The sequence below is a fragment of the Furipterus horrens genome, unplaced genomic scaffold (genome assembly GCF_987537825.1).
Source record: "Furipterus horrens unplaced genomic scaffold, mFurHor1.1.pri manual_scaffold_5, whole genome shotgun sequence".
Taxonomy (NCBI): Eukaryota; Metazoa; Chordata; class Mammalia; order Chiroptera; family Furipteridae; genus Furipterus; species Furipterus horrens.
The window spans coordinates 1,539,052-1,559,637 of NW_028327175.1; the positions used below are offsets into that span (position 1 = coordinate 1,539,052).

The 20,586-nt window shown below is 59.9% G+C and overlaps 2 protein-coding genes and 1 long non-coding RNA gene across 3 annotated transcripts in view; all 3 read left to right on the forward strand.

Moving 5' to 3' along the window:
• The window catches only part of DHX29 (DExH-box helicase 29), a 33,973-nt gene extending 28,926 nt beyond the window's left edge, over positions 1-5,047 (forward strand). Inside the window, exons 22-26 of the mRNA XM_090278844.1 lie at positions 422-558; positions 973-1,066; positions 2,614-2,916; positions 3,891-4,022; positions 4,928-5,047. Of these exons, the coding sequence (XP_090134970.1) occupies positions 422-558; positions 973-1,066; positions 2,614-2,916; positions 3,891-4,022; positions 4,928-5,047 (786 nt within the window). The remainder of the gene's footprint in view (positions 1-421; positions 559-972; positions 1,067-2,613; positions 2,917-3,890; positions 4,023-4,927) is intronic.
• Positions 5,048-6,569: 1,522 nt separating this feature from the next.
• Positions 6,570-7,670, forward strand: LOC150008105 (uncharacterized). The gene is made up of 2 exons (XR_016511100.1): positions 6,570-6,964; positions 7,403-7,670. It is a non-coding gene; the product is annotated as an uncharacterized LOC150008105 (long non-coding RNA).
• An 8,645-nt stretch (positions 7,671-16,315) lies between these two features.
• On the forward strand, positions 16,316-18,392 carry CCNO (cyclin O). The gene is made up of 3 exons (XM_090278853.1): positions 16,316-16,716; positions 17,215-17,400; positions 17,732-18,392. Exons 1-3 carry the CDS (start codon positions 16,360-16,362, stop codon positions 18,215-18,217), a joined length of 1,029 nt encoding a protein of 342 aa, XP_090134979.1. The 5' UTR covers positions 16,316-16,359; the 3' UTR covers positions 18,218-18,392.
• Positions 18,393-20,586: the final 2,194 nt, after the last annotated feature.

The following is a 20,586-nucleotide window of genomic DNA, read 5'->3' on the forward strand; positions in this document are numbered from 1 at the left end:
AGTATGTGAAACAGTTTATTTTTGTATTATTATTAATTAATTGCTGTATTATTTTCCATTCGAGCAGCTGTAAACGGCCTCTGCCCTTCCTGTAGATAAGGAGTGTGGCAGGCAGTGACGTTCAGCTGGGGGTCGAGATGCCTGAGCCATGGTTCTGGGATTGCTTCTAACTGGGACCGACCCCTAATCCCTCTGTTTCCTGCCCGTCTGGTTCTGGGCTATCACCTTCTATCTCACAAAGATGGTACAGAAATAGAGTGATGCATTTTTTAAATTCCATGAAACGAAACTAAAAGTAATTAAAATGAAAGTATGTTTGCTATTGTAGAGCGTGAGAACATTGAAGAAACACGCAACTTCAGAGCGTGTGGTTTTACGGAGTATCCCTCTTTAACCGTGGATTGTTTGTTTCCGTGGGCAGGCGACGCTGGCCGCCGTCATGACGGAGAAGTCACCTTTCACCACCCCGATGGGGCGCACAGAGGAGGCAGATCTGGCCAAGTCGGCTCTGGCTGTGGCCAGCTCGGACCACCTGACCATCTACAATGCGTACCGAGGGTAAAGAAGTCACCACGGGAGGGTCGCGCCTGGGTGGTTTACTTTTTAAAAATTTATCTTTGACCTTCATTAATAGATTTAAATTCATAACTAAGATTCAAACTTACTTTTACTTACAGCATCTTTCAAGGTGTAATTAATTATTTTACAGATTGATAGTTTTATAGTCCTTTCGAAAACTTAACAATGTACTTTGTGTTATTACATGTGTATTGCCTTGTATGTGAAGTTGATTTAATGCCATGCAGAAACAGACAAAAAATGTGTGTTGTGGTTGAAATTCTTAAATACAGTTGGTAGCTCCTACCAGCAACACCTTTTTAAGTGACTGTCACTGAAGCGCACATGGCTGGGGCCTCTGAAGCAGTGACCTCGCCGAGGACGCGTGGAACCTGGGCCGTTTTGTTCCCGTAGGTGGAAGAAAGCGCGCCAGGAAGGAGGCTGTCGGTCTGAAGTAGCTTATTGCCGGAGGCACTTTCTCAACAGGACAGCGCTGCTGACGCTGGAGGTGAGTCTGAGGACGGCCGCCTAACTTAGGGCCTTCCACACACCCGGGCAGTCGGGCAGCTCCCTTGTTTGGGAATGGCGGTGTGTTCAGGCTGCCGTGGCAGTTTGTGCTCCAGGCTTGGAATCAGCCCTTTTTCCTAAGAGCTCTGATGGCTTTTGCGGGGCTTCCATTGCACTCACGCCTGCGTCAGCCGGTTCCTTGGCTGCAGTGTGGGGAGGTGACCGTGGAGAGGCCCCGGGCACCCTGTGCCCTGTGGGGGCTGGGCCCAGGCCCATAACCCTGCCCCTGGGCAGAAACCGATGACCCCGTCTGCCACTCAGGCCTTGGCTGCTGCTGGGACCAGACCTCTCTGCGGAGGCCAGAGTCCAGGTGCACTGGAGGGATGGGTGGGGGAGAGCCTGGCGCCCCGCAGACGCTCGTCCTGTGGCTCCTGTGCGTGGGGAGGGGTGCTGAGGACAGTCAGGCAATGCGAGTGTGTCTGAGGAGCTGTGTCTCACCTCGGTCCTCTTCCTGGGTCCTGTGTTAAAAGGGTCACGAACACCGTGTTCCCGTGTGACGTGGCCCCTCACCTCCTGCGACTTAATGTAACTGCTGGGACGACAGCAGGGGCTCCGCTAAGGGGGGTCAGTCGTGTCCTTCTTGAAGCAGATAAGGGGGTGAATGGAGGAAATGCCACCTCTGGGCCACTGAGCGGGCCTCGGCTGCGGAGCTGTCTGTGCCCCACTCCCAGCCTGCGAGGTGCCGCTCACCTTCCGTCCCAGAGCCGGTTCTTCGCCTCCCTGCCCTGCACGGCTGTCCGTCTCTTCCCCAGCCGGGGCCTTCCAGCAGCATCTGCGAGTCTTTCCTCGCCTGGGACCCAAGTCCCTTAAGCCCCGAACTGGAACCCTAAAGGAAACCCTAAATGTGAGCGCCACTGTGCCATCACTTGTATCCTGCTGGCTTTGCCAAGTGCTCGTCCTTCCCGTGGAGGCTGAGCCGTTGGCCCTGCTGAAGGAGAAGGAGATTCTAGGCAACAGCTTAGCTTTCTTTATTGCGTGGGGGAGACAGTGGTTAATGGGGGCACGCAGGTTTCACGCATACAGCTCCGCGACACGTCATCTGTGTACTGCCTCATGCGCCCACCGCCCAGAGTGAGACCATCTTCCATCAACAGGTGCTTGGCCCCTTTTACGTAGGTGACACTTTTAGATGAAATGAAGTTGCTACCAGTGAACTTCCTGCAAGTTCTGTAGGAAATTAAGGTGAGGCTCCCAGAGACCCAGGGACAAGGGGCATGCGGCCCAGGGTCAAGATGCTGCCGTAAGCCCAGTCCTGCCCTCGTGCCGTCCTCGCTGGCGCGGGCCTCGGACCAGGACTGCCACCGGGTGACTCCTTCATCCTGGCCCTGCCAGTGTCTTTTTTCTCCTGAATTTAACGTGGGCCGCAGTGGACGTAACCCGGAGGGTCGTATGGCGTCTCCCCGGTTCTGATAGGGAGCCGTGACGTAAGGCGCGAGGCCGTGTGGCAGTTTCTGTACCTCGGTCTCCCTTCCACACCCACCCACATAGGACGTGAAGCAGGAGTTAGTGAAGCTGGTGACGGCGGCGGGATTCGCGTCATCCCCGGCTCCTGGCGGCTGGGACGGTGCCGGGGCCTCCAAGGCCCTTTCCTTCCAAGAGATCGCCCTCCTGAAAGCTGTCCTGGCCGCCGGGCTCTGGGACAACGTGGGGAAGATCGTCTGCACCAGGTCGGTCGATGTCACAGAGAAGCTGGCCTGCGTGGTGGAGACGGCCCAAGGCAAAGCGCAGGTGCACCCATCCTCGGTGAACCGCGACCTGCAGACCCACGGGTGGCTCCTGTACCAGGAGAAGGTGAGTGCTCGCCCCTCAGCTCCAGCCCTTGGCGTCGTGCGAGGGCTCAGCGTCACAGGCGAGGCGCCCAGCGGCCGTGCGCCTGCGCCCTCAGGGCGGGCCATCGTTTCTGCCCTCGTCTCCATGGAAAAGAAGTCCTCATCCTGAATGAAAGGAAAATCAGGGTTCTGCGAGGACCGTCACCATCTTTTGTACGTGAAATCAGAAGTGTAGCAAAGAGGTGGTGTTTGGTAGTGTGCAGCCCCCTGGGGCGTCACTGCAGGGCCCTGTCTCGGAGGGAAAGACACCTCCCAGCCGCATTTCCTGAGCAGCTTATGGGAGAGCTGAGTGTCACGTGGTGGCAGTTGCAGGCCCAGTGCAACCTTAAGATGATTTACTACCCAGTGTTTATTGATCGGAACCAAACCAGTCTCCTGCATCAGCTGGTTAAAGCAACAAGGACCCATCATTTCAGGCCCGACATGTCATCACGCAGGAATGTACGGCATGAGAAATTACTCGCGGCCGTGGCTGAACATCAGCCCAGAAGCCAGAAGCTTCGACACTTAATCATGGTTTTACGTTGGCATTAATTAGGTGACAGCGTTAGCTCTGTGAAGTTGCTTGTTGATAGTTCCATTTATGTTCAAGGTACATAGGGAGGGGCAAAGCAGGCTTAGAGGAGTTCGTATGGGAATTGATACGATAATAAGTAACAATGCGAGAATGCGCTCTGTGTCCCGCGTGCTCACAGCCGTGCCCCTCCTTTTGCCCCCCCCGCCCCCGCATGACTCAGGTTTTCCATGAATGTTACGGTGTCTTTGAAGAGCGTAAACACGCAGGGGGTGACCGTGCTGATGGTGCAGCTGGCACGTGACGCGCGGCAGGGGTACAGCGCGCAGCCTTGCAGAGCTCAGAGCGGGCACAGGTGGTGGGTGGGCCGGACGGACCCCTGTTACCGTCAGGTGTGAAGTTTCCCCTTCCTTCCCGCGCAGGTGAGGTACGCCAGAGTGTATTTGAGGGAAACGACCCTGATAACCCCTTTTCCAGTTCTGCTCTTCGGAGGGGATATCGAAGTTCAGCACCGGGAGCGTCTTCTCTCTGTCGACGGCTGGATCTATTTCCAGGTACACACTTCAGCTGACCTCACTGCGTTCATTAAAATTCCGCTCCCAGTGGCACTGAGGTCGATTTTTTAACATTTTTTTTGGCATTTGCAAAACTTTTCCTGTAATCTGACTTAGGTTATTATTCTTGCATCTCTGGTGTTAAATCTTGAACTTTGGAAACCAGATGCTATTGCTGCCCCGGGCTGCGCTTGCCTTCAGTGACAGTCATCGCTTGCCACGGGTTGTGTGTGTGCTTCAGCAGTGAGCGCGACCTGACGCGCCCAGATCTAGTGCCCAGATCTAGTGCCCGAGCACCGTTAGCTCCTTTCTGTAGGTGAGGCAGGTGCGTGCAGTGAGCAGGCAAGGGACTTCCCTGGCTGACACGGGTCGCGAGTGGTGGCACCAGACTTAAGCCCAGAGCCGGCTGGTCCTCAGCCTCCTGCTCGGCCACCGCGACCCGCTGTCGCTCTCGGGGAAGCCAGGCCCACGGCTGCGGGCGGCAGGGAGGCCCGGCTCTGAGCGGCGGGCGCTGGGCAGACCCGACCCGGTCTCCAAGGGGCCAGGACAGCCGTTTGTCCGAGGCGGGGAGGGGGAGAGGGTTTCAATGTGGTTTTGCAGAGATGCTGGCGTGGCAGAAATGTCCTCTCACTGACTGCACAGCCGTGTCGGTTCACGAGGAATCACTGCACCCTCAACAATGAGAGCTTTTCTGTGGGTGTAAATTACACCCCATTAACGCTGTTTTTAAAACCTTCGTCAGATGTATGGATTCTTACTAAGGAAACTGAGGCTTGCCCAGCTGAGCTGCAGGAAGTGACCTGCTCTGTTCTGTAGTAGCGTCAGGGCGCGCCCTTGCCTTGGTCTGCTCGCGCACAGTCGTGTGCCCACGCGGGCCTCGCCCACACCCCGTCTTCTCCCCACAGGCCCCCGTGAAGATCGCCGTCATTTTCAAGCAGCTCCGAGTTCTCATCGATTCTGTTCTCAGAAAAAAGCTTGAAAACCCTAAGATGTCCCTTGAAAGTAAGTGCTTGATTATAACGTAGGTGGGGGAGAGTGTGCTTTTAAACACTGGAGTGCACTGGATAGCACATTCGGGTCTTACACTCCAAGTGATTAAAATTCATTTTAGCCCTGGCTGGTGCGGCTCAGTGGACTGAGCGCCGGCCTGTGGACCCAAAGGTCGCCGGTTCAATTCCCAGTCAGGGCACAGGCCTGGGTTGCAGGCTGATCTATGTTTCCCTCCCTCTCTTTCTCCCTCCCTTCCCCTCTCTCTAAAAATTAATGAAATTTCTTTTTTTAAATTACTTTGATAAAATTTACTTAATGCTGAATTCCATCAGACTCAGACTGTATTCACAACCTAATTATTCTCTTAAGATTCCTTGAGTTTATTCCTTCCTCTTCTAATCTTCGCTTCTAAACTTCTGGCCATCTCACAGAAAAATGGATGCTAAAGCTAAGCCTGTAAACTTTGCTCCTTGTTAGCATACCAGTGAACTGAGAAGACTTATTCTAGAAACAAAGAACGAGGGGCTTCCCGGGAGGTTCCCAGCACGCGCCCCTGCCGTGCCACCGACGCGGAGCCGTGAGTCTGCAGTCCGTGCGTCGTCCTTCGGCGGAGCGTGCAGGGCGCCGAGCTCCCGGGCAGTCAGGGGCGCTGCCCCGCAGACTTGCCGACACCGGAGCTTTGGCTGATCACCCTGAAGGCTGCCCAACGGCCGGACCCCTCTTTGCCAGGGGCCTGCAGCTGTGCCGCCACTCGGGCCTCTCCTGGCCGGGGCCCCCCCTCTGCTGCCTCTCTGTGCATTCGGGGGACGCCTCCACCTTCAGGATGTGGTTGGCTGCCTCTTCACACTCTGATTGCACGTGCGCTCCCTTCTCTGTTTCTTGCAAACTGGTAGTTCCTCTGAGAGCTTGGTCAGAATCAGCTTTTCAAGAAAAGAATTGTTTCTAATTGTGGCTGCACATCAGGAAACAGTTACATTTGGGTTTTCTGCTTTTCACAACGTTAAGAATTGGTGGGCGGGTTCGGTGTGACTGTATTTAGTCCCTGTCCCAGTAGCTGTCACTGTCAGGCAGGCTGGCAGGCCGCCAAACTTGGGTGCATAAGCATGTGCTGGGGGACCTGTCCTGCCTGGTGGGGAGCCAGGCCAGTGCGCCCGTGAGAGATGCGGCGCTTTCCCCGGGAGCCTCGTGCGCGTTGCGCAGCCTCCGAGAGCATGGTGTTGGCCGAGGACAGGCGGCGCCTCCCCCTTCAGTGGAGAAGGCTGAGCTGTGGGACAGCCCCAGGGCCTCCTTCCGTGGCGAGGAGACAGGAGACGCAGCCCAGAGCTCTGCCTGGGGAGGGTCTGTGCACTCCGGCCCTACCCCCCTGGGTGTCATAGGGAGGAAGGCGGGGCCGTAGGGCCAAGCCTTTGACAAGGAGGGAGCTCAAGCTGCTCTGTGCGCTCTGCTGCCCTTCCCCTCCCTGGGAGGAAATGGTGCTTCTCGGCAGCCCCGCAGTGCCTGCCCCTGCAGCAGGTGAGGTTCGCTGACCCCACGGCAGCCCCGGGACCGGTTGGGCCAGGGCTGTCAGCGGAGCCCCGCTCAGGTGCCGAGCCCGCACGCCCTCTCCTCGAGGGCCGGTCCAAGTGGACGCTCAGCCCTGCTGCCCCCGGGTCCTGGCGTCTGAAGCAGGGTGGGGACGTCCTTGGGAGGTCCCAGCTTCAGAGCAACACCCCGTGACGACCCTGTGGGCACACTTCCTTCCGCCCAAACGGGAGAGTGACGGGCTCCCCTGGCCTGTCCCTCCCGTCCGGCTGTCTTGACACTGGAGGCCCACCGAGCCTTCAGAGCCCTGGGCCAGGTGGGGACTCGGCAGACTTCTCGTCATAGAGGGACTTTGAGATAAAGCCATCCTCACGAAGGACAAGCAGTCCCAGCGCATCGCGTCTCCGGGCCTGAGCCTGCGTTCTGTCCCAGTGAGTGTGCGATTAGAACAGGAATTAAAGCCCAGTGGGTTCGGACCAGCGGTTTTCAGCAGGTGCGCGCGGGGCTTTTAAAAACACACAGCGCCTGACTGCTGGAGTCAGGGTACTGACTCTGTTCCTTAGGCTGCTGGGCACAAAGGGACCGCAGCCAGCACAGCTGTGCTGTGTGAGTGAGTCAGCGATACCTCTTCTTTCTTGTCAAATGGTGTGATGCAGAATTTTAGTTAACTTATATGCACCATGAGATGCAAAAGGTTAAAAATCGCTGCTGTGGGTGTCTGTAGTTTTAGAGTGAATATTGCTGGTGTGAGCTGTGTATTTTAATTTAAAACACTGTTTTAGTGAAGTTTACCTCCTGTTTACATGTGTATACGTTGGAAAATGAGCCAGTAATGAATTTGTTCATGGGTTTTTTTCTCTCCTACTCAGATGACAAGATTCTACAGATCATAACGGAATTGATAAAAACAGAATAATAATTGAAACTGAAATTCACGCTCATCTGCTTTAAAAGTAAAGATGGAGATGCAGTCATGAAATTCCGTGGCCGTGGGCCCCGCCATTAATTCTTTCAGGACCGGACACGCTACACGCTCTTTAAACAGGTGGTTTTCTGGGCCCTTCCCAACGACGATGCTTCTCAGTGTCGCTGCCACCACACTTACAATAAACCCTTCGGTGTGTCCCTCGTGCCTTACAGGCAGCGCTGGTCTGCAGTGTCTGACTTGGAGCCGGGGTCCCCACGCACCCCCCTCCGCGCACTGCTCGCTGGTGCTGGAGCACTGCCCCTTCCTGGCGTAGAGACGGGGCGAGCCCCCAACCCGGCTGCAGTGCCGTTCCGTGAAAAGGGGCAGTGTAGCCGTCGGCTCCTGAGCGTTTGACACTCAGAAGCCAGAGCTCGGGCACGCGGGTGACACTCCCCAGCACAAGGGCTGCGCGGTGGCGGCATGGGAGCGGCGGGACCCCCCAGCCGGGACAGCCGCGCCCTGAACTGGCCCTCTGCGGCGGAGGTGGGGGGGGCGCAGGTATTTTTCTGTGGTTACTAAGGACCTCGGGAAGCTCCGTTTTGGTTTCGTAGAGGAATGGCCCCTCGTCCCCTGTGGAGGCTGCTGAGGGACTTGAGATACGGTTTTGCGTGACCCTTGCAGCGGAATCTGGGCCTGGAGGGCGGAAGACGGGGGTGGGGTGGGGTTCCAGTCCAGTCCCCCTCACAACAGGTGCTGCGCACTTGTGGGGAACCCCTGCTCCTTATCCATGCAGAAGACAACTGGGGAGCTGGTGGAGACACTGCACGTTTCGCCATAGAATGGAGTTACGCCCAGTCTGCTGCAAGCTATTACCAAGCAAGCCCTGTCCGGCCTGGGGCACCTTCTGTCTCCACTCATTGTCCCGGAGGGGTGGTGACCCAGCAGTAGCTCAGCACCCGGGAGGGGAGGCCTGGGCCCAAGGGGGCTGCAGTGCGGACGGGACAGAACCGAGCAGAGGACCCTGAGATCGTTGGTTTCCAGGGGGGTCTGCGTGGGAAAGGAGGGTGCACAGGCCGAGCTGGAAAGAGACGGGGGCGCCGGCAGGAGCTTTGTCCCTGTTTCTGCTTCCGGCTGCAAACGCTTGTGCTGAGACGGACGGACATTTCCCTCTGCGCCTCTCACGTTAGCGGCCCCACGGTTAGCAGTCACTGTGTATTCTATGACAGGTGTCCTGGTTTCTCCCTTGGCCCTCCTCTGCCCATCCCACCCATGCTCCTGAGGTCAGTCCCCCCCACCCATGGTCCACATCCGTGGGTCACTCGTACATGTTCTTTGACTCGTCCCTTCCCCTACTTTCCCCCATTGTCATCCCAACATTTCTAAATCAGTGACGACAGACTGAGCGCCCCGAACCTGACATTGGTTGGTTCTGGAAGCCACTTTGCGGTGCGGGCCGTATGCCCTCGCGCACAAACTCCCCAGGACGCGCAGCCGGCGAAGCGCAGGCGGCACGGCTGACGGGGGCTGTGGCTACTGAGAGGCAGGACTGGGGAGGTGCTCTTCCCGGGCACAGCAGCCTCCTGTGCTCGCCTGCCTCATGCACGGGGGTGGGCGCCAAGGGGATATGAGCCCCCGCGGGTTTGCCCCGCCGACTCCCGCGCATGCGGCCAGGAGCACGGAGCCCCAGAGGTGGCTCTCTGCGAGCGGAAGTGGCGCCGGCCTCTGCGTCTGTCGGAGGAGGGCTGACCGGGCCTGTGCAGAGAGCGAGGGGCAGCCCTTGGCTGCGTGGGGCCGCTAAGGGGACCGTGTGTGTGAGAGAGAACCTGATTCTGTGAAAAAAGCATTCGTGAAAGCACACGTGTGCGCTGTGTCATGCGTGTAGACACAGGCAACTGAAGCACGCGTGCCCGAAAGTCTCTTCTGTGGTAAAACTAATACGTTCTCTTCATTGTGGAATCTTTCTCCCTCTATTACAATAAGCAGGCATTACTTTTCTAATCAGGAATGTGTAATAAAAGCTGCTCATCACCAAGTGCAGGGCAGACACCAGTGAACCCGGATGCAGGGTGCGTGGCCGGCCGGGATGCCCGCACAGCCCGGGCCAACGGGACACTCCACGCACGTCGGGCCCGCCCTCCAGCTGGGAGGCTTTGGCGAGCGGAGCGGTCCCCGTGCTCTGTCATGCCTGTGCTAACGTCACAGCGCAGAACAGAAGCGCACAGGGCCTGAACAAGACATGGTGCGTAAGTGGTCCTCTCGGTCTCCTGCAGGCCCGCGGGTTGGGGGGACACACACAAACGCAGGTCACGGGCGGAGGGGAGCCGGGAATCAGCCATCTCTCCACAAGCACTGGGAAGCCACTCGTGAAGAATGCGGCTGGACACCCAGACTCGCCACGAGGGGAGAAGGCGCAGCCAGTCCGTCCATCCGTCCGTCCATGTCACACCTGCGCGGTCGGAGGCGCACGGATCCTGGACCAAGCCTCTCAGCAGCCCCGCCTGCTGCCTCTGGAGTGGTCGGCAGCCGCAGGCCCCGGTGCTTTTGCTCATCAACTCAGAGCAACCTGTGCCGAGGTGGCCTCAGCGGCTGCTCGGCTGTCACCTGCACCCGGGGGTTCGACAGCCGAGCAGGCGCATCACAGGCTGTGCGGGCAGCGCTGCCTTTGTGGCTTTGCCATAGGCCAGCCTGGCCTGACGGCTGGGACGGGGTCATTCTACACGCACCGAAGACACGAACTGCAGCCCTCCGCTCGCCGTGCGGGACAGACGGCAGACGGGTGCTGCTTGCACGGACGCCCCCCTGGGCCGGGAAGGCCTCCCTGCAGCTGGGTTGGCTTCCCTGGGGTGTGCAGTGACCTGCCCCTCATCCCTGCTTGGCAGGTCGCCCAGGTAACTACCTGAGGGGAGTTTACCTGAGCATCCATAGGACCCTTCCCCACCAGAAGCCACCGCTGCCTGAGCAACGATGTGGGGACTTAAGCCACCTCCCGAGGAACCTCACTGAGGGGCTGCGTGTGCACAGCACGGAGAGAAAAAGACTGACGTTCCCACTGGGGACAGGAGCACAGCGAGGGCCCTTCGGGGCAGCCCGGCGCCTCCCCGGGCCGGCGCCCTTGCCATCCCACTGTGCTCACTGCTCGCCCCCAGCCTCCCCGCGGCCGGCCCTGTGTGCGCACGGGCTGCGTGGGCCTTCTCCACCCCTGCGGAACGACAGCGACGCCCAGCACTTAGTAGGTGCTCATTAAAGCGCGGTGGGTGGCGTCAGAGCAGAGACGGGCAGCTGCGGCATCCAGGAACAGCCGCATTCTCGCAGCAGGGGCACTTTGTAACGGCTTCCGTGGTGCTCTGTCTCGTACCTGCTGCTTCCTGCGGCACAGAGAGGTGATTGCCCCAGGAGCGGAAGGCGCAGAGAATCGGCAGCAGTGCGTCCAGCTAAGAGCGGGCAGGAGCTTCCCTCCCCACCAGGGAGGCCAGCCGCCTAGGCCCTGCCCTCCACACAAGGCTGCCTGCCGGGCCTGCCTGCTCAGCACCTGCCCCTCCCCCCTCGGGGGGCCCCCAGGGGGACTCAGAGCCTTCCTTTCGCATTTAATGGACACACGACAGCATCGGGGCTCCTGTCCAGACCGGAATCACAGATTCGGGCTTAGGTCCTGGTCTTCCACTTACCCCTAAAGATGCTCCCACCTGGCAAGCGGGGACAGTGACTGTACCTGCCTCATTGGGGGAGGTGCTGACCAAACGTGGCAATGAATCAGAGCGCGGCCCCCCAGGGCAGAGGAGCCCAGCAAAGGCCCCAACAACGCCGCCCTGCTGGCGGCTCCCGGAGCTCCAGCTCCCGGCACGGCAGCCAGCTGGTACCCCAGGCCTGTGCGCGTGCAGTTCTCCATCCCCACGGGGGACGCCCCCACTTTCCAGAGCTCTCTGCTCGAATCTTCCCAACGAGCTTTCTCTGACCAGGGTGCCACTTCTGCCACCAGACTGCCAGCACCTGGTGCCCGGCCCCGGTTCCGTTCACGGCCCCTGCGCTGCCACCCAGAGAGGCCCGGTGGAGGCAGGGACATTCGCCTCCTCTCGTCGCTGATGTAACCCAAGTCCCAGCGAAAGCCTCCCATGGGAAGGGGCGCGGCTTTGCACCCAGACTGGCCAGGCCTGGTTTCACTCTGTCATCTCCCGACGTCCACCTATGACAGTGACAGTTGTCGCCACTTTTCAGGCCTTGCCTGGGCTCTGCTTTCTACGTAACAAATGCCCCAAACAAGTCCAATAGCGCAAGTGAAGTTCAACGCAGTAAATGTTCCACACGCAGCGCCAGGAGACCATCCTACCTGTCTGGGTCTGTAAGGAAGGGCAGCCCCACCTGCCAAGGGCCACAGCAGAGGGAGCCTCGTGCGACTACAGGTCAAGGAAATGCTTCCCAGGCCCAGACAGTCACCTGGTCTTCCCGTCCTGGAGAACCCAGAGCGGCGCTGGCCTCTGGGCCCCAAGGCTGCTGTGCTCCCCACTGGGGCTGGGCTGCTTTTTCTCCCTGCCCACTCTGACCGGGCCCTGGAGGGCAGGTGGCCACTGCAGAGCCCACAGCTGTATGACAGCACCTTCTCACAGCCAGGGGGCAGCATCTGAATGTGACAAAGAGACACATGTGCTGCAGAGGTCAAACTCTTCACTGTCACCTCAGGTCATGCTTCCCTGGAAGGTGACGTCCCCAGTTCAGCAGCTCAAAGACCAGCCTCGGGTCTTGGATGAAGTCCTGCGGCCCTGCAGTGCGAGGAGCGGCCTCCTTGCTCCTTACAGCTGTCGACCACATCAACGTGTAAGTCAGCCATGTGTGGTACACAGCATGCACACATCAGCACACTGAATGACACGCAGTATTTTCCCAAATAGCCTGGGTGGGAAAAAGATACACGACTTAGCCTGAACAAAATAGAATTATAGCAGCAGCGCATTTCAGGACAATCTTATAGGGTCCTCTTACTACCCCGTTTTTTTAACAGCTAGGAGGCCTTGCTCAAGTGTACGGAGCCTGGGTGCTCCAGAGCTGGGATTCAAACCCATGGAGTTCGACTCCAGAGCTGGGTGTCTGAACTATTAACGGTACCACCTGTGCTGCCACAGGTGGGCGTGAGTCCGAGGAAAAGCACATGTGTAAACACTGGAGAAGCGCTGCGCTTGAGCTGGTCCACGGAGCTGTGATGAGCTGGTAACTGGCGAGCAGGAGGCCGGCAGGTGCAGCTGCTGGTGACAGACGTGTGAGTCGCACGTCCAGCTTTAAAACCTGTGCTGAAAATTCCTGTCCTGTGTTTACTAAATGCCAGCAAAACTTGTCTGACTTCAGGTAGCTTAATTACTTCCCCGTGTGGGCACCTGAACACACGAACAGAAAATGGAGTCTTAAGTAAACATAATTTTAGTGACAGCCAAGCCAGCTTTAAGGGTAATTTGAGGCGCTGACAAAGTTGGCCTCGTCCGGGGAGCAGCCCACTTGTTCGTTTGCTAAAAAAGGCACTGTCAGCGAATGCGTTTGTCCTACTTCAGACCCAACCTAGAGCTGGCGCGGGCGGGGAGGGGCTTCTGACGGCAGCCCCAGTGCCAGCCCGGGGAAGACCAGGCAAAACACCAACACGACCATCTCAGCCCGTGAAGATTTCATAACCCACACCTGAAACTGCGCAGGGCCAGGGCTCAGCAGCTTTCCTTCCAGAGGCCTGGGTTTAGTTAGCTCTGGCATTTTACACGTATTTTAGGGTTACCTACTGCCTTTAAGGGGCACGAGGCTCAGGTCCCAGAGAGATCAGAACACAGGAATTAATTTTAAAGACCCTTCCTAGGGAAACTGAGAAGCCCTGAGCCTGGACCATACCGTTCGCACCACAAACACTGTACCCAGATGGCCTCCAGCTTTGCCCCTCCAATCTACTTCCCACTGATGAATCACAATGATATTCATGTATTTATTTATTGAATCATCACCCCAGGATGTGTCTACCGATTTGAGAGAGAGAGAGAGAAACGTCGATCAGTTGCCTCCTGCACGCACCCTGGCCGGGGGACCTGGCTATGTGTGCTGACAAGGAATCAAACCTGCAAACTTTTGGTGTAAGGGACATCGCTCCAACCAGCCGAGCCCCCCAGTCAGGGCACCGTCATCTTTTAAAACAAAGGACAGATCAGCTCTCTGCCTTGGTCCGGCCTCTTCAATGGCTTCAGGTCAATTCTAACACTGGCTGTAGCACCTGGCAAACCACAGCCCTCTCTAATGTCTGTTTTCTGGAAGATGGGGACGCTGCAGAATGCATCTCAGAGTGTGGCCTGGAGAGCCACTGGGTACAGTGCACAGACCGAGCTTAGCACGGAGCCTGGCTCACAGGAAGCTGCGTGCGCGCGTCAGCCATGATCTCCCTAACCCTCCCTGCGCGGCCATCGTGTGTCTGGCAGGCCCCAGACCAGCCCAGGAATCCTGCATCCAGGCCCTCCCCCCCGCACCCTGTTCCTCTACTGCGAATACTCCTGCCAAATCCTCCTCTTACTTCCTTTCCAGCCCCGCCCTCTGGGGGCTAACCAGCACCTGAGAGGGGAGGCCAGGCCAGTTGCCCCTGCCACGGGCCTCCTGCCCTTGGGAAGGGCTGCCAGATGTTAGGGGGCCCAGTTCAGTTTGAACGTCAGATAAACAGCAAAGACCCTGGTGTGAGTGTGCCCCGTGGGTATTTGAATTTCAGATAAACACAAAGGATTTTAGTATAAGTACCGCCCATGCGATATCTGAGACACACTGAACCTTTATTTGTTCTTGATCTGACCTTTGAATTTAACTGGCGCCCTGCGTTTTATCCGGCAACCCCAGCCCCAGGAGGTCCTCTCTCGCCCTCGTCACCGCACTTCCATAGTGAAGAAAATGTGACCAGTGGCCGTTGCCCCCGGGATGGCGGCTCTGTGAGGGCAGCGCCCCGCAGCCCCGCCGGCTGCTTCAGACCGGGCCTTCCGCGACACAGGCGCGCCCGGGGGCATTGCGGGCGGCTCCAGACCTGCGCGATCCGGGGAGCTGTGGGCGCTGTGCAGGTGAAAGGTCTGGTCTTCAGTGCGTGGAACGAATCATCTGCGAAGCGCAGTAACGCCCAGAGCAATAGCACGAGGCGCACCTGCCGAGCTCGGGCGCCCCTGCTGGGAGCCGCTCCAACTGCAGGGCCCGCCGGACGCCCTTCCGCAGGCGGGGGATGCGGGACCCGCTTCGCCGGCTCTCTGCGGGGCGGGGCCGTTGGGGACGTCCCAAAGCAGCTGTAAAGCGACCCCGCTCTCCTCTATGCAGAAAGGACCGGGTCTGACACCTGCATCACTTGACTCGCCCACTTCACAGGTGAGGAAAGGAAGGACCGGGAAGGGTCAGCACCCGTGTAAGGGGGTGCGACTTGCTGTTGTCGCGTTTCCTGGTGTGCGGCTGGGCCGTCTGGGCCGATGTGAAAACCCGAGTTCCGAAGGGGGCTGATGTCTGCCCCCTCCGACCAGGTGTAAGGGCTCCTCGGAGGGCGGCTCCCCAGCAACGGCCTGAGAGGGGATGGGGGCCTCGCACCTGTGTTTTGAAGTACAGGTGAGTCTCAGCTCATCTCTCACGTTACAGGTCACACTCTTGAGTCTGGAGACTAAAGGCTTTGCTCAGGTTTGTAGGGAAACAGGGGTAACACTGCCCAGAACCCGAATGGGCCCTTTCTCCTTTGCCCGCCTCTCTAGAAGATGCCACCCCAAACCCACTGAACTTTGGGGACAAACACTTACACTTTGATTACACACACGTCTGACGCTTTCTGTTTTATTTCTGGAACGGGGTGAGAAAGGCTGACCTGCTCTGGGCCAGCACCTAGTAATTTCACGTCCTGGGGGCTCCTGGGCTTCCAGCCCTTGGGACCGACCTGGCAGGCTCCCAGATACCACCAGGACCCCATCTCCTAAAGGGTCCGGCTTCTCCCAAGACGGGCCACTGCGGACTTAAACCGGAAGCCGTCCTGCCTGGACGCCGCCCCAACCCTCCAGCTCCGCTTCCCCGAGCTTCTGCAGGAAGGGACGCGTCCCCTCTGAAGGCGCGGAGATGGGGAGCTGGGAGGAAGCAGGAAAGGACTCAGGGCACAGGGACAGAAGATACTACCATTCGGTAAAGCAGGACACGCGACCCTCCGACAAAGATGCGTTTCTAAGCCGGCCTCAGCCTCCTGGGCGCGGCGTGGGAAGCGTGCAGACCCGCTGGCTGGGCGAGGCTCCTCTGGCTGGATCGGCCGCGAGATGACAGCCGCGCAGAGCCCGGCCCACGGAGGGACCCTGGCCACGCGGGTCCTGCCTAACACAAAACCGCATGCGCAGCTGAACTGGGGTGACTGCTTGTGGGGTCACTACAGAACACTCCCGGACTGACAGCTGTGGCTGCAGCCTGTGGTTGGGGCTCGGAGGTGACCTTTACCAAGTGCGGACCTGGATCAGAGTCTGCAGGGAAGGTCCAGACCGTCCGGCCCAGGAGCGGGAAGTGGCCCCAGGACAGTGTTCACCCCAGGAGCCGCCGGGTCGCTCGGCTGAGTGCTGCGCTCCCCTGGCCGCGCCGACGCCCCACCTCCAGGGCCGCAGGGTCCGGACCCACTCCGGCAGCGACCCTGCTAAGTTGCCCGGGTAACGCGGGACGCGCGCACGGAGCGGGCGGCGCAGGGCTGTTGCGCGGCCGCGGGAGCCCCTCCTCCCCGGGCTGGAGGACCGCGCGCTCTGGGGCGGGAGTTTAGCTGCGAAAGCGAGACCGGCAGTGGGGCGCAGCCAGTGAGAGGCTGGGGGCGTGGTGGGGGCCGGCGCAGGTCAGTACTTAGGGCCTCGCGGCGGGCTCCTTCGCGCTCTCGCTCGCGCGTCGTGCCCGCAGCAGCTGGGAGTGGCGGGGCAGCCACCAGGGCAGAGCATGATGACCCCGTGGCCCACCAGGTCCACCGCTCGGGCCGCGAGAGCGGACAACGACCAGCACCTACGCGCCCCGGTAAATGACAGGCGCCCCCGCCACCGGAGAAAGCAGCCGCTGCGGCCGCGGAGCCCGTGGGGGTTCCCGGAGGACTACGGCATTAGCGATCTGTTCGACTGCCCCACCTCAGGCTCGGATGGCGCAGGCAGCCCCGCGGCCACCGGGGGCCGAGGCCCTGCGCAGCCGTCGGTGCAGCTGGATCTGCGGACCTTCCGCGATTACGGGCAGAGCTGCTACGCCTTCTGCAAGGCGCGGGAGAGCCACTTCCATGCGCCGGAGGTGCTGGTGCTGCAGCCGCAGGTGAGCACGGGGAGAGCCCCTCCCCCACTCCGTGGCGCCCGGCCCGCGCGCTGGCGGGGAGGGATAGGTTTTACAGTTGACGGCTTAAGGGGCCTTTTCCACGTCTCCACACCTGCTGTGGGGACACAGTAGCACGCAGAGGAGGTAAGACGCTTTCTAGGTTGAGTCCGGACTGCACCCGAAACAAAGCAAGATACTTAGCAATCCTGAGCTTGTTTCTTCATCTTCAAGGTGCCCCCCCACCGAAACCCCATTGAATTGCGGAGGCGATTACTCCAGGTACTTCGTTACGCGCTCGGCACCGCGCCAGGCCTGGATCCAGGCGTCCCTGCGCCCAGCCTGGCTTTTTTCTTAGCAGCGCGGCCCCGCGCTTCCCAGTTTACACTCATTTAGCTTTTTCCTCTTCCTCCGGGAAGCCCCCTGGGTCACCTTGGCCCGTGCCTCCCGCAGCCCCTCTTTGCCCAGGCTCAGCGGCCGCCTCCTCCCGCCTCCCGGCAGGTAACTGCGGAATCCCGCTGCAAGCTGCTCAGCTGGCTGATCCCCGTGCACCGCCAGTTCGGCCTCTCCTTCGAGTCGCTGTGCCTGACGGTGAACACCCTGGACCGCTTCCTCGCCACCACGCCCGTGGCTGCCGACTGCTTCCAGCTGCTCGGGGTCGCGTCCCTGCTCCTCGCTTGCAAACAGGTACCTGCCCACGAGCACCCCGCAGCCTTAACTTCACAGTCATCCCCAGGCCCGGAGCAGGCTGCGGCCAGCCCCCAGGGCCATTCCCAGCAGCTCTCGGCAGCGCCGCTGTTCCAGTCCCTTTAAACGTTCTCAAACCAGTTTTGGGCTGGACAGGAGTTAGAAAACACGCTCCGGAAGCCCGGCGCAGGTGCCTGCAGTGGAAGTAGTGGCGTGGGGAAGCCCCAGCCACCTCGCTGGAAGGGATGGGGGAGCCCCGGGTTCTCCTGGGTTTGAGGCTGGGGTGCGCTTGGGCGTGGAGCGCGCAGCGGCTGAGCGCCCTGTGCTGCAGGTGGAGGTGCAGCCGCCGCGCGTGGAGCAGCTCCTGGCCCTGTGCTGCGGCGCCTTCTCCCGGCAGCAGCTCTGCAACCTCGAGCGCATCGTGCTGCACAAGCTGAGCTTCAGCCTGGGCGCGCCCACCATCGGCTTCTTCCTGGAGCACTTCACGCACGTGCGCGTGGACGCAGGGGAGGCCGGGCCCCCCGAAGCCCTGGAGGCGCTGGTGCTGGCGCAGGCACTGGCGGAGCTGAGCCTGGCCGACTACAGCTTCTGCGGCCACGCCCCCTCCCTGCGGGCCCTCTGCTGCCTGGGGCTGGCCGACTGTCTGCTCCAGCTCCCGTGCCCCGTAGACCTGCTCCAGGGCGGGCACCCCGAGCAGGAGCTGCAGGCCTGCCTGGGCAAGCTGCAGCTGCTGGTGGTCATCAATGGGCCCTCCCTGATGCACAAGCTGCCCCCCCAGATCCGTGACAAATGCAGCCTGTCCGAGATCTTGAAATAAAGTTACCCTTGGTCTCCTTTTAGCCCCTGGGGCTGGGCCTCTCCCACTGCTTTCGGAGAGTGCAGGGTGGGCCCTCGGAGAGGGGGTCCGGCTTCCGCGCGGTCACCAGGTCAGCCCATGCGCTGGAAGTGTACGATGTTAGCATCTGGTCCTTTGTTTTGCTGCAAGCACAGGAGAGAGCAGTCTGTCTCTGCCCAATAAACAGGCTGTCTGTCTGTCTGTCTGTCTGTGTTCTGGTGTGTCTGCATGCCCCACTCAGCAACAAGGTGACAGTGGAGGGTTCCTCCCCACTCCGCTCCCCTCTGTACAAGAGGCCGGGTGGCCACGGTTCCAGTTACAAAGCGAGTCAGGGTCCCCTGAAGACCTGTGTCCTGTGACAGCCCCTGTCGGGAGGATGAGGCCGGCTCACCCCTAGAAGTCCAAAGAGCATGGCAGGGTGTGAGGCTGACAGAGCCCCCCCAGCGGTCCATGCTATCCAGAGGGGCCGGGTGCACAGGCTGGTGCCCACCGTGGGCCCCCCACTGCGGAGCTGCGGAGCGCACAGGTGCAGGAGCCCAGCGAAGGGGGAGCTCCCTGACAGCCCCCAGGTGCTGGGAGTCAGGCTTGCAGGCGGTAACGGCCACTGCAAACGGAGCCCTGGACCCTGCAGTCAGGTGGCTCAACAGCTCAGCTTCCCTCGCACCGGCTCCGTGAGCCCAGGGCAACCGTGGCGCAGCAGCGATCACGGCCGCCACTGAGTGCCTGGTGCGCCAGACGCCGCTCAGCATTCCTCAGGGCCGCCCGCCACGCGGGTGAGGCGGCGGCCAGCACCTCGCTGCTCGGGGAGGGACACCAGCCCGAGAGGCTGACCGCGGAGCCGCCAGGAGCAGCAGGCAGGTGATGTGCGTCCCCGCCCGCCCCGGGCCGCACCGCTCTCCCTCCCCCGTGTACAGCTTTCTGGGAGCGCTCGGGAAACCCTCTTCCTGGCCGGCAGTGGCTGCTCCGCTCCCGCACACGGGGCTGCCGTGACGTCTAAATGAGATCGCTGTGTAAAGACTAATCAGACAAGTGGCCTTGAGTCAGTTTGCTGAGTGACCTGAAGTCTAGGTCTCTTCTTAGAGTGGGAGTAGCAGCAGCACTTGTGTGGTAGGGCTGAGTAGGAAGTCACTGGGGCGTTCCATACAAGTCCCCCAGCACGGGGCCCTGGCACATGGCAAGTCTTCAAGGGGACTGGTGCAGCCTGCAGAACAGAGGGGAGGTGGAGGGGAGGGGGGTGACGCAGAGGAAACCTTGGGGACAGAAATAGCGATGAGGCAAAGGCAGGGAAAGGGTACCTGTAGGAGGTGACTCTACTGTTCGAGGTACTGTTTATTCACATTGTCTGGTTGAGAAAACAAAGTTTGGGGGTGGGAGGTCATGTTCTGTTGCATTGAGACTAAACGTGCGACAAGCATACACACATGGAAAGCAAGCAGAGCAGGTTGAGAGGACCTTCCCCGCACCGCTTTCCCGTGCCCCCTCCAAGCCCCCGCCAGAGCCAGGCACACCTTACTCTGAGCCCCTGGAGGCCCCTGGCCCCTGGTGTGTTGATCTGCCAAGCTCTCCAGGAACCTTCTCCTCCTCGGCTCTAGGGAGGGGGCTGTGGTGACCCCCAAGCTATTTGAGGAGAAGCTGGTCTGCGATGGTGGGAAGGAGAGAAACCCTATCATCTGTGCCAAATTCCAGAGCATGCGCAGCCCTCAGTCTGGCTGTGGGGTGGGGGGAGGGGCTGGCTCTTCTGGGAAAGTGTGACTTTGGGGGCAGGTGTGGGCACCAGCCTTACTCCGTCACTCAGCCGCCGTGGATGTGGGTGATTTGGTTCCAGAATCTTCCAGACTGGAGTCCTATAATCATGCAATTCCACCTCTGGTTGCCACGGTTACTCTAGTTTTCATTTCTATGTGCTGTGTCCATCTTTTTCTACCCCAATTCAGACTCATTGATGGGAAGTGAGCCTGTTCTGGAAAATGGGTGTTGGTCCCCATGTGCGGAGATCGCCCCAAAACTGAGCTAAGAGCCCACTGCTCCTTTTACAGACTGGGCAGTGGGTACAGAGGGGCTGGCCAGTGGCTGGGTGCCCAGACCCCAGAGGAAGCAGGCGACGGAGCCAGGGACAGGCTGTGGGAGGCTGGAGGGGCCGCAGGAAAGACTGGAGAGGACAGGGATTATTCCCACCAGGAAGCACCAGGCGAGACACAAATATTCGCATCTTCACAGCAACGCTACTGAAGCCGGTGCCCTGTCCTTCCTAAAGAACTGGGGTTCCTGAGTCTGGTTCTGACCCGCAGGCACTCTGACCCTAAAGCCACAGCTGGTCGCGGTCAGCTAGCTGCCTGGCCTCACGCAGCTGG

Coding starts and splice junctions, on each gene's coding strand:
- CCNO (XM_090278853.1), top strand. CDS start 16,360: ATGATGACCCCGTGGCCCACCAGGTCCACCGCTCGGGCCGCGAGAGCG. Junction 16,717..17,214: donor TGCTGGTGCTGCAGCCGCAG/GTGAGCACGGGG, acceptor GCCTCCCGGCAG/GTAACTGCGGAATCCCGCTG. Junction 17,401..17,731: donor TGCTCCTCGCTTGCAAACAG/GTACCTGCCCAC, acceptor CCTGTGCTGCAG/GTGGAGGTGCAGCCGCCGCG.